General features: G+C 44.9%; 1 protein-coding gene across 5 annotated transcripts in view; it reads right to left on the reverse strand.

The window, feature by feature from the left end:
- creb5b (cAMP responsive element binding protein 5b) overlaps nucleotides 1–13140 on the reverse strand; it is a 64359-nt gene that overhangs the window by 2706 nt on the left and 48513 nt on the right. For 4 of the 5 annotated variants that reach the window (XM_061821336.1, XM_061821338.1, XM_061821335.1 and 1 more), the window contains exons 8-11: nucleotides 8858–9187; nucleotides 6992–7219; nucleotides 5380–5488; nucleotides 199–4679 (exon numbers count right to left, since the gene is read on the reverse strand). In XM_061821336.1, coding sequence (XP_061677320.1) covers nucleotides 4525–4679; nucleotides 5380–5488; nucleotides 6992–7219; nucleotides 8858–9187 — 822 coding nt within the window. In that variant the 3' untranslated portion in view covers nucleotides 199–4524. Of the gene's footprint in view, nucleotides 1–198; nucleotides 4680–5379; nucleotides 5489–6991; nucleotides 7220–8857; nucleotides 9188–13140 lie in introns of those variants that run through there. The other variant, XR_009795201.1, reaches the window with a different exon arrangement.

The raw sequence follows: 13140 nt of genomic DNA on the forward strand, positions 1-13140 counted from the left end.
AATTTTATGATTTCTAAAATGTTTTTAATATAAAAATATGTATTACATGTCGTGTTATTTAACAGGTTATAATTGTTGTTTCGCTGCAAGATTAAGTTATGATGTCGATGAGGGATTTGATGTCAGAGGTGCTCACAAATAAAAAACAAAACAAAACATTGAACTGTTTTGACTCGACGATTGAGCAATTTTGCCGCGATCATTTTGTTTGGCAACTTTTACCCAGTTATGAAATCGACTCACCATGAAAGACGTTGCAGAGCAAGTGCTTTATTTCCAGAATGTAACTGCAGCGGTAATGTCGAACATCTGTACAAATGGGCCAAAACAAGCCGACATGGACACACACACAAAAAAATGTACAAAGTTATGCCAAGCAAAATGGTCAAAGTCAGTTCGTGACGTATAAACAACATATTTGAGCGCCTCGATGTATGACAAAAGGCAACAAGTGCTGTATGCAAACATTATTTACACACATGTATTCCCCTCGAAAAGAAAGGTAGTTGCAATACATGTACACGATTATAGAAATTCAGGGCCTTATGTACAATATTTAGAGTTTTACACGAAAAACGACGAGTATGAATTATTCTCGGACACAAACGGTCGCACTGAGCATTTTATGTCTTGATTTAGTTTTGCATATCAAGCAACACGTGGCTGGTTTTGTTCCTGACCGTTTACCAGAATTCGAGGGGGGGGGGGGGTGATGGGGACCCCGTGAAAATATTTGATGCAGTTTAAAAAAAAAAAAAAAAAAGGGCCAAAAATGCTCGTGATGACAGCGATGATCATTTATTGATTATTTGATTGATTTGGTACGGCCATCGAGGGCTAAGATGAAAAAGCCCCCCCCCCCCGTAGTGAGATGATTCCACTTGAAATATGACATTCAAAATCAGGGATTCTCAAACTACAACGCGGAGGCATAAAGGTCGTCATGAGTTACAATATTAATATTAAAAAAATGTAAGGCGAAAAATCTTTACAAGAACAAAGATGCATTTTTTTTTTCCTGGTTAAAGTGTTGTAAACGTACAAGAATAAAGTCATATTTTTCTGAGGTAAAATCATAATTTTCTGATATAGACAAAGTTATATTTCAACAAGTACATTTCCAAAATACATCTTTATTCTCATAATATTGTTATTCAGGAAAGACACCTTAGTTCATTTAAAAAAAAAAGTGGGGAGGGGGGAGACAATATTCTCAATACATCTTTTAATTTTATTCATGCAGAAATGTCAAGTTGAAGTGATAATACCTCACAATTATATCGGAGCTTATAATCGTTGTTTGTTCGGAACAAAGATTTGCAACGACAGAATATAAAAAAATGGATTGCAAGTTATTTTGCGGACCCCCGGAAAACGACGACGTTCGGATCCCTGTTTGAGGTCCGCAACGCACTAAAACCCCATCCATCCATTTTCGTAGCCGCTTATCCTCACGAGGGTCACGGGGAGTGCCGGAGCCTATCCCAGCAGTCAACGGGCAGGAGGCGGGGTACACCCTGAACTGGTCGCCAGCCAATCGCAGGGCACATCGAGACAATCAGCCGCACTCACAATCACACCTATGGGCAATTTAGAGGGTCTGATTAATGTTGCATGTTTTTGGGATGTGGGAGGAAACCGCAGTGCCTACCCGGAGGAAACCCACGCAGGCACGGGGAGAACATGCAAACTCCACACAGGCGGGTCTGGGATCGAACCCGGGACCTCAGAAGTGTGAGGCCAGTCCTTCAACCCAGACCAAAATGCATTTTGTCGCTGGTGTACGTTCAAAAGACGGAGGGGGGGGGGGGGGGGTCACCGAGTTTAATATGGCTATTGTCGCCTCTGGCAGCGCAGAGGTCAAAGTGCATAGACAGCTCTGCTCCACCTTATTGTACGACACAGTGCTTCGGGGCGCTCACGTTCGACATTCCTGGAGGAGAAGTTCCCGTTTCCTTTGAAGGGAGCGCGTACGGCGGTACGTCGCCGCTGAGTTAAAAATGGAGGAGGGGGGGGGGTGAGAAATATGAAGAAAGATCATGAAAGAGAAATCCAAGAGGAGGGAAAACCGTCAATGGCATAATGTGGATGAAATTGATACGAAGGCTGGAAGTCAAGTGAACAAGATTCTGACACCTCATCTCATTATCCAAGCCGCTTAGCCTCACAAAGGTCGCGGGAAAGCCGGAGGGTATCCCAGCTAGCTTGGGGCGAAAGGCGGACTACGCCCTGAACTGGTCGGCAGTCAGTCGCAAGGCAGATTTCGATAACATGACTGAGCGGGAATCGATCCCACGCCAAAGGCAGGCGTGTGTACTGCTACACCATCAGTGACTCTGAACAAAACAATAATAATAATCATAACAGAGGCACATTGTGATATTTGGGAAGTAACTGGCAGATTTTGCTCCTCTTGAAGTCCGAGCAGTTTGAAATTTGCGCTTGCTCGCTCTCTTACGCGTACGTACTAAGCATCCACGTGCGGATTTGATCCGGCATCCCGACACAAATAAAACCGCGGGAGGGAGCGGCTATAACAATAGAAAAGTGCTCAGAATGAGTAATAATGCATATTTGCTTGACGGTTGCGTCGGATTTTCTCGTAAATTTATCACGGCCCTCGGAGGACTTCATCGAAACTGGTTCTGTGCCCTCGGGGGGAGATTGTCGCGACTCGTACGCCGCCTCGCTGTTAGCGGAACGATCGACTCGGTGCGATTCTTTTAAGATCGGCGCCGATGAGGTTAACGGTCTCGCGGGGGAGGGAGGATGAACATCTAGGAAGGGAGGACGACCTAAAACCCATCCATCCATCCATCCATCCATCCATTGTCTTTGCCGCTTATCCTCACAAGGGTCGCGGGGAGTGCCGGAGCCTATCCCAGCTGTCGACGGGCAGGAGGTGGGGTACACCCTGAACTGGTCGCCAGCAAAACGCAGGGCACATGGAAACATTTGCATTCACAATCACACCTCGGGGCAATTTGGAGTGTCCAATTAATGTCGCATGTTTTTGGGATGTGCGAGGAAACCGGGGTGCCCGGAGAAAAACCACGCGGGCACGGGTAGAACATGCAAACTCCACACAGCCGGGTCTGGGATTGAACCCGAGACCTCAGAACTGTGAAGCCAACGCTTTACCAGCTGAGACACCGTGCCGCCTGGCTTGACCTACTGAATGATAAATTCAATTTAAAAAAAACTTAAAATGTAATCTCATATCTGAAATCAGATGGCTCTTTCTTTGTGCATCTTCTGACTTGTGTGATTTGGCCACCAGAGGGCAGGGCAGTACAAAACAGACAAAAAAAAAAAAAACCCACACATGAACACAGCTTTTTCACGGAGGCTAAAGAATATATGCCTGTGAGTATCAACATGTGTTGCTACGGCATTTGTGTTCAATTCGGTTTAAGGTTCGTAATACAGCAACGTCGATGCGGTATGTTAGCCAGCCCGTGGCGATTCCCATTATGTGAATGTGACGTCAATTTTCTTTCATATTGACTTGTATGGAAATATTAAAAAGCGCAATGAAGACAACCAGGCTGATAAATGACGTATTGTGGATATTGCATCGTTTTTATCGTTTGAATTTGAACGACAACTAAGAATGTCCCTGAATTGACAATAAATTATGTGTCATTTCATCTTCTTACAGTTTGACTCGAAAACAGATGAATTAAATTGCAAACATTACGATGAATAACTTTTTTTTTTTTTTTTTTAATTTAACTCAGGGTGGCCATTTTTTGCCTTATTGAGATCAAAGTCTCCTAATAGGCCACAATCAAGGAAATAACACTTCTTTTTCGTTTATGGTTAAGTTATATGATAACTTTACTAATTTATAATCGCATCCCAAAAATGGGACGCCGCCCGCGAGAGGGTACTTGGATTTTCTTAGTAGATCGTCCCAAAAACCATAATCAGATTAAAACGCTGAAATATTTTGATACACTGAAGGATATAATCCGTGAAAATCATGATGTCCCAAAAACGGGACGCTGCCCGCGAATGGGTTTTAAATTGGAGGGCGACCAATCCCGCAACCATTATGTAGAGTGCTGTAATTTTTGTAATTTTTAACTTTTTGTAGTTTCCTACTAAATACTTGTGAGACATGTTAGGGTTCCACATGGATGAGCCAGTTCATCGGTCAAATATAAAAAAAAAAATAATAATAATTCTCCAGTCTCTTCCCTCTGGTCCGTTTTGTACTGCTACACGTTGGGGAGGTTAAAAAAAAAAAAACCAAAACATCCAGAAGCGACGCTGCCGACGTAACTCACAAAAGGAAATGTAAAAAGAAGGGGAATGAAATAGGCAACATACCGTGAAACGTCCGCGTTCGAGGGTCTATAAAAATACATACCGTGGCTACTGTAAAAAGAAGAGCCTTGGAGGCCCTTGAGGTTTCTCTTGATGGGGGGGTTGGGGGGGGGGGTGCAGCCGGAGAGCCTCAAAAAGAAAAAAAAAAAAGCAGAGGTGCGTCAGGGGCCGGTACAGTCCGCGGGCTTCCCCCTAGTGGATGGCGTTAATGTCCGTGCGGCTGTTGGGTTGTCCGTGCACGCCGCTGCCCCCTACGGCCGTGGTGGAGGTGGTGATGGTGTTGTGCTGAATGACCTGCTGCTGCGTGCAAGCTGGGGAAGGACTTCCAGCCGGGCTGCTCTCTGGACCTGAGGACGCATCGCCGGCGGTGGTGAATGGCCTTCAGGTTTACGGAGAAATACTGCAATACCTGTATGTGGCGTTTGTGTTTGCGCTTTTGTGTAGATCTTACCGGCTCGGGTTCATTTAGTACTTAAAGGTCTAATTCCGACCTGACTTTTGACAATCATATCAAATCAATCACAAAAACTGCCTTCTACCATCTGAGAAAATACGTCTCGAGTGAAGTCTTGTGTGTGTCAAGCAGACCAGGAAAAGCTCATCCATGCTTTTATCTCAAGTAGACTTGACTATTGTAATGGTCTTCTGACTGGACCCCCCCAAAAAAACAAGAGTATGAAACAGCCGCAGCTCATTCAGAATGCCGCAGCTCGCGTTCCGACCAAAACAAAGCGGTCAGAGCATAGAACTAGCATAGAAAAGTCCCTTCACTGGCTTCCCGTCCGCTTTAAAATGGATTTTAAAGTTCTGCTACTGGTCTATAAATCACTCAATGATTTAGGTCCTGAATACACGAACGGAATACAAACCCGGTAGAGCTCTGAGATCGACTGACTCGGGTCAAATAGTGGAGCGCGGAGTCCAAAGCAAACATGGCGAAGCAGCATTTAGCTATTATTTTGCGCACAAATGGAATACGTCAGCCCCAAAGCGGCGCAATCGACATTGTCGGACTCAAGTGTTTGCGTGCGTGTTTGAGCGACTCACTGAGGTAACCTTGGGACTCTTTTTGCATAGTGGTGATGGGACAATCCTTGTGTGTGAGGAGGAGCTGCTTGAGCTGGGTCACCTCGTTCTTGAGCATTGTCACTTCATTCTGGAATTAAGAAACAAACAAACAAACAAACACACAAACATCCTTAAAGGGTCCGCCGAAGTGTCAATTGACAGACTGTATTTAATGACTACATTAAGGTTTACAACGCAACTCTGATTATTATGTACTTTACTTTAGGGCGAAATATTAGTCTGTTGGCAGTTTTAATACCTGTAAGAAATAAAGAACATTCTGGTCATGTTGTTTTATTTTATTCGCACCCCGCCAAGTGCACCCCCCCCCTGCAGATGTAACGTGTAATTCATTTGAAGCCACGGCGGTAAATACCAAATTGGGGGTTCGGGTTAGCCTGTGTGTTAGCTTAGCTAACCACACAGACTTTGGCCGGGCTAGCAAACAACGCTTGAACATATTTCGGCAGTTTTTTTTTACCAGGACTTTCGTAGCTACATATTTGCACAATAAAGTGGAACTTGTGAAGTCAAATGCCTCCCAAATTTTGAAATTCAGGATTCAACCAATTGGATGGCGACCATTTCAGTGTGTAGCCCGACGATAGCTGGGATTGGCTCCAGCGAGCCAAGTGAGGATAAATTGTATGGAAAATGGATGGATGACTTCAAGCAGACTTTTTGGGGGATAAAAGCAAAACATTTCAACATGGAGCCATCCACCTATTTTTAGGACTGCTTATCCTCAGTAGCGTCACTGGTCAGCATACTTTATTTTGCCTATTTTTATCTATTTTGTCTCAAAGCGCCGCTAAGACCCATCTAAAAAAAAATTCCACCAAACATGTATGGGAAAAGGATTCTGTTTTGTTCCGGCGCTAAATGTCAAAAATGAATATCATCTTATATAAAATGGACGGCACCAGCCGGTAAAGCGTTGGCCTCGCAGTTCTGAGGTCCCGGGTTCGATCCTGGACCCGCCTGTGTGGAGTTTGCATGTTCTCCCCGTGCCTGCGTGGCTTTTCTCCGGGTAGGCACTCCGGTTTCCCCCCACATCCCAAAAACATGCACCATCAATTGGGCACTCTAAATTGCCCATAGGTGTGATTGTGAGTGCGGCTGTTTGTCTCTACGTGCCCTGCGATTGGCTAGCAACCAATTAGGATCCAGCGCTCCCCGTGACCCTTGTGAGGATGGAAATGGATGGATGGATGGATGTTATATAAAATGAGTGTGGTAAATGGTGGTTAGCATTCTTTTGTTTACCTAAAATGCTAATCGCTGGCATGCTAATGCTAATTGCGATGGCTAACCGTTTAGCATTTTGTTGTCTGAATTTATACCAGACAACATTTGCAGTTTAAGTCAAACAACAAAGAGGAACAAAACCCCCCAAAAATGTGTATTTCCTATTATTATAATTTGATTGGTCGCTCAATAATCGATAGGAGAATCAATTTGGGAAAGATTTGAAAGTGATAGCCATTTTGTCATGTATAAACCAGGAACAAAGTACATCCAGCATTTAATATTGTTGTATTAGAATATTTCATCTGAAGGTAAAACGCTTCTTTTGGTTCCCTTTTTGTACCTGAAGCTGCATGTTGGTCTGCGTGAGTTCTTCCGCTTTCTTCTCTAACGACATCACCCACACTTTCCTCTTCTGCCTGCATCGCGTCGCCGCCGCTCGGTTCCTTTCCAAAAACTTCCGCCGACGTTCGTCCGGATCCTCGTCCACCACCCGCCTCCGCCGGCCGCCGCTCGGGGGCGGGGAGTGAAGCGTCTGCGTCGGCTGCATGTGCTGGGTGGCGGGAGACATCTGAAACATGGAATTGGGGGAGGGGGGGGGTTGAATCGTAACCCGGCTCTCTAATGAGACAGTTTGCGTCTGGCAACTCGCAAGCGCAGACGTAATCTTTGTGACACACCTGGAAAGCATCCAGACACCTGACTGCTGCAGCCACCCCGCTGCGCTCCAAACACAAACAAGCGTCCATACATTACCCCCCAAAGCAATTTCAAGCGTGCCAAGTGCCCTGAAAACAACATCTGCCGCAACGGGCGAGTGACTGGGCCGATTCACCGAGCTGCCTCCCCAGTTAAAGAGGTGTCGGGCGCTTTTCCACCACCCACTTCCACTCAGACTAACACCGGCAGACAGACGTGTACGTGGACGGACGGATCTTGACATATACTTGGCAAGGTCAAGTGTTGGCAGTTTGGCCCGTTACCATTTTTACGAGAAGCACGGGAAAAACACGAGCCGCTTCAACGCGTGCCGAGCATGCATCGAACGTGTTGTTTTAACGCATTAACGGCGCATTTGGAGCGTACCGCGGACTGACTCGCAGCGCCGGTCCGTCGTCCGACATCGCAAAGGGCGTCGGACAACGCGAGGACAGAGCGGCTCGCTGTGCGTCGAATTATTTTGAATGCTGTGAGGCATACGTACAAATGTGTTCGCAGGAAGGTGTCAGCCGAGGTTCCCCAATGGCCGCCATTTGTGCGCCCGGGCCAGAGGAGACGGGCGTGGAGAATAGTTTCCGTGGGACAAACCTGCGATTGTTAAAATTCATCTCCTGACCTCTTCCCTGCAGCTGGCTATGCTCAACGGATGACAACAAGCCAAGAAACTCCATGACAGGAAGGCAAAAACAGGCGCATATATATATATATATATATATATATATATATATATATATCTTCATCCATCCATTTTCTTTTGCCGCTTATCTTCACGAGAGTCACGGGGAGTGCTGGAGCCTATCCCAGCTGTCGATGGACAGCAGGCGGGGTTACACCCTGAACTGGTCGCCAGCCAATCGCAGGGCACATCGAGACAAACAGCCGCACTCACAATCACACCTACGGGCAATTTTAGAGTGTCCAATTAATGTTGCATGTTTTTGGAGTGTGGGAGGAAACTGGAGTGCCCGGAGGAAACCCACGCAGGCACGTATATATATATATACACACACACACACACACACACACAGTATATATCCATCCATCCAAACACAGTCGCATATATATATATATATATATAATATATATATATATACACACACACACACACACACACAACACACACACACACAACATATATATATTGACATACATACACACACACACACACACATATATATATATATATATTTTTTTTTTCTATACACACAGTATATATATGTTTTTTTTATGCCTTTGTCTTTGCCTTACATTGTAATGCGCATTAATCCATCTTTTGTAAAAATCAAAAATCGGTGACATTTTTTTGCTGATCTTGCATTTTTGTTGTTGTTGTTGTTTGAACATATGTTTGGCTTATGTTGTAATGTGTAAAAAATCTGATAAACATTGGCCGAGTTTGAAAATCTGGGCTGATTTATCGGTCGGGCCCCACTGTTGTACGTTGGCGGGTCGCAAACACGAGAATATCCCCGGTTGAGAAAATTCGTACCTGCGACGCGGAGTGCATCTGAGGGTGCGGCGAGGTCTGGTGCGGATGCCCCGGATGGAGGTGGCCACCGTGGGAGTTGTGATGGGGGTTGTGTCCCTGCGGGTGATGGTGGCCGCCGGGGCCGTGGCCCTGGCCGTGGTGGTGGTGGCCGTGGTGCTGGTACGCGTGGGGGGGCGCTTGGAGGTGCTGGTGCGGGTGCGAGTGCGAGTGCATGTGATGGTGGTTGCCTTGCTCCTGCCGCGACGACATCATCTCCATCATGTGGCCCATGGAGTTCATGTTTCCGTTTGCGAGGGCGCCCGGGTGGTGTGAAAGTGCAGCCTTCAGTCTCTGAGTGCAAAGAAAGACAAATATGCTTTAATGTAGCTTTTTTTTTTTTTTTTTTTTTTGGGGCCAGGGATCGGCATAATAATAATAATAAGAAGAAGAAGACTGACTGTGAATAGCGTAAATCAGTGAATAAATGAAAACCCTGATGATTGGAATGTTTTTTTAATCCAATTTTTTTCTTTTAAACCTCCCACCAAAAATGAATTGATATACTGCCCAAAAACATTTTTGGAGGCCCAGGAAATTGATAACGATGCCACTGCCTGGAAAGTAACGCACGTTAGCATACGGGCTAGTCAAGTTACACAAGCGTGTGAGCATCTGTGGATTATTTCCAATTTGTTTACATTTACTGAACTGAGTGTTTCCAGAAAGTGTTAAGGATGACATTTTTCAATGAGAATCAGCACGTTTTAGCTGATAAAAAAAAAAAAAAAAAAACGTGCTGGCCGGTGTGAAAACGTTTAGTTTGGCCTTGACAGTTGAATTTAGTGTAAAGAAAAAAAATGAAAATAACAAATCACAATACAGTGAAAACTCAGTTCTTGAACGTCTCCTTTCTCGAACAAATCGGTTCCGAACGAAAATTTCGAGATCTTTTTGCCTCTGTTTTCGAACGAAAATCGGTACTCGAACCCCCCCGACAAAACCCGTAAATAACATAATGTGCATGGCCCGACCTGTTGACCCACGACGCCGAAAAAACCCGGAAGTAACATAACGCGTGGACCCAACCAGCTGACCCATGACGCGTGTTGTTATTGTGTATAGCGCAGCATCTGTACGCAAACGTGTCCCGGAAGCTCCATTTACTGACTGTTTTTCTTCCTACTGAGGACAATTAACCCCCAATCATGGCTCCAAAGAAGTGACACCAGATACATTTTTTGGGAAAAGAAAAGAACTTCCACCCAAGGGATTTGATGCAGTAGTTGATAGTTTTGCATCGTTTTTTTCTTGGGAACTTTAATAATGCTTTGTTCCATTAGCCTTTCTGCAGTTTTTGTTTTTGTTTCAAAGATTTCATGAACTCGAGTTACGAGTTCATGTTTTTGTATGTTACATTTTGTAAAAATGAAAAAAATTGTTTCATTTTTTCCCCCCTCATTACTGTGGTTTAAAGTTATTCTCCACTTTTGTTAATAAAAAAAAAAGTTTACATGGCTCGGGGCTGAGTCGCAACAGATACGGCAATGCACTCCCAGCCTAGCCTACTCTACTAATAAACGATACATTTAAAGCAAAAAATAAATACAGTTCCTAAATCATTTTATTATATAAAGTATTTATACTACACATGCATTTCTACTCTGCAGTTTATTATCAGGAAAAGCTAAAAAAAAATGTTTGAAAAAGCCCATTTGGAACACATTATTTCTTTTTCCATTAAGTGTAATGGGAAATATCGATTCGGTTTTTGAACAAATTGCTTCTTCAACCGCCTACTTGAACGGATTGCGGTCGAGGACTGAGGTTGTACTGTATTATTTATCACTCTGTCAGTCAACTAGTGCACCCCCCCAAAAAAAAAAAAAATATATATATATATATATATACACACAGTATATATAGAGTAATTATATATAGACGTGTCTTTCTGCGTGTATATACTCATTTGTTTTCTTGACCCTTTTCCACATTGTCATCAAGAATTGAGTGAACTCCCCATCCCCATATTCCTCATAAGCAAATCATTAATGAATTGTTATGTTTTATCATGCTGATTAGTAACAGTTATGAGGGCTCCACGCGCTGACTAGATAAGAGGATGAATTTGCCCCATAAATCCGTACGTCTGGGGACCCAATCAAAGCACTTAGTGTGTCCTCTGTCTCCCCTTCAGTCCTGTCACCCCCTCGCCCATCCCACATCTTGGCTCTTCATATTCCTAATAACCTCGCTCTTTGTGCGCGCGCCATACGAGATGAGCTCTCTCGCGAAGGTGCGAGTCCCAGACTGTTGACCCAGCCGCGGGGGTTTGTTGCTTTAAGCTTGCGGTCGCACTACTTAGCCGTGACGGAGGTGCTGGTTCTCCTCTCCTTAGGTGTTCTCATGTTGTTTGTGTTTATCTGCTTCGTTTTGGCTCAAGGGTGTGGTTTTTGTTTTTGGTTTTTGTTTTTTTCCGGGCACGGCGCAAAGACAAGATAATCCACAAATATACAAGCGTATGCCGCAACCCGAAATAATAATAATAATAATAAACGGGTCTGCTTTTTCTGAAATAGTCCAGAACTGTTTAGTCTAAAGTGATTCATCAACACATTTAGATTCTGTTTGATTGATTGATTTTTTTTTTTTTTTTTAAATACTAATGAAAATTTCACAAATGAAAGACTTTTAACTGAAGGGCTACTGCCGTGAATCCCACACTTTTCATCGGTGACCCCCCCCCCCCCCACACACACCCCCCAGGTCCCAGCTGCCGTCAGTAAGTCCACGGAGCGTCCGGGGGCTCCATATCTTTTAACAACCTCTACATTCACGATTCCCACCGGGAACGTCATCCAGCTGGTCCGGATCACAACACTCAGACGTGACCGGCGCACACCGTCGAGCTCGCCCTCTCCTCTCTCGCACCAAAAGAAAAAAAATCTGCGAGAGCGCAAAAGCTTTTTACCAGACGGGAGAAAGAAGTGCGCGGCCGCATTCTTTTCTGACCTTGATTTAGAACTGTTCTCCCGATCCCCAATTCCTGGATCTATTTTACATAAACCAGGATTGTGAAACGATGGACTTGGCCTGCTTTAACCGAGCGTAGTTTCGCTTTTGTTGTGTAAAAAGATGCCGGACGTTGTGACGCGGACTTCATGCTGTTTTTCTTTCATTATTCCACTTTCATCTATGTCTGATCCTAAAAATTAAATCCCCCTGGTAGCCGCCTTGACCGCAGCCTCAACAGGTCAACTCTCACGGCTGGCGGTTTTGGGGGGGGGGGGGGGGTCTCCTCTGTGTTGTGACCAGCGGGGTTAAAATACCACCGAGGCTATGCTAACACACGGCGAGCAGCGTCAGCAATGCAGCTGTCCTGCTTGTAGGGCTATGTACACATTTAAAAAAAAATGGGGAGAGGAATGCGGTGATCAGAAGAATCTGGAGAAAAACGATTAAAAAGTAATTGATCGTGCAGCTATGACAGAAAATGAATTATGTCAAGCTTACAGACATCCAACGTGGTGAGCAATATTGATGCGGGGGCATCGTCCGCGTGCGACGGGGACGGGTTCCGAGGATGGCAACGCATTCCCTTCGACCTTCAACATGTCACTCAGCACCGGCGAGGTGAGTCCCGCCCCTCTTGTGTAAGAGGAAACCAATCAAACGCACCCGCGGGGCCTCCGAGTCATGTCAGGTTATCACAAGAAATAACTTGTGCGACGGCCATTGTGCGCATCTGGGGGGTGGGGGTGCCCGCCAACTGGACGCCATGATAGCAGGACGGGGAGGGTGTGAGAGAGCGAAAGACCCCTCTCAGATTGAGGTGGGGGGAAGATTAGGTGCCCCCCGCCCCTCGTCCTCACACGCCATCAGCCCAAGTTCCTTTATCAGCCTGTTTGATACAAGTCCAGCTGGCAAGCGATCTATTTAGCAATTGTATTAGCGAGCAACCAAAATCCAGATCCGCGTCAAACAGTTTTATGGATGGCGACTGGGGATGGCCAAAAAGCTCCTGGAAGTAAAAACTACAACTACTACTACTACAAGTACCAGTGGTGGGAAGTCAGGATGTACAAAATACTTCCAGACCGTCTCTGCTATATTTCCGTTACTCAAGTTTTTATTATTTTTTGGACGACTTCGTACTTTGACTCTCTAAATTCGATAACCCGACTAAGGCATCTTTCGAAATACGAGCTGTCACTCGGGATGATTTTATTTTATTTTTTTGCATACAGTTGTCAACATAAAATGTATTTTCAAGCGCAAAATGGTGGCAACAAACATCACAACAAGTA

The sequence above is a fragment of the Syngnathoides biaculeatus genome, chromosome 5, assembly GCF_019802595.1.
Source record: "Syngnathoides biaculeatus isolate LvHL_M chromosome 5, ASM1980259v1, whole genome shotgun sequence".
Lineage (NCBI taxonomy): Eukaryota > Metazoa > Chordata > Actinopteri > Syngnathiformes > Syngnathidae > Syngnathoides > Syngnathoides biaculeatus.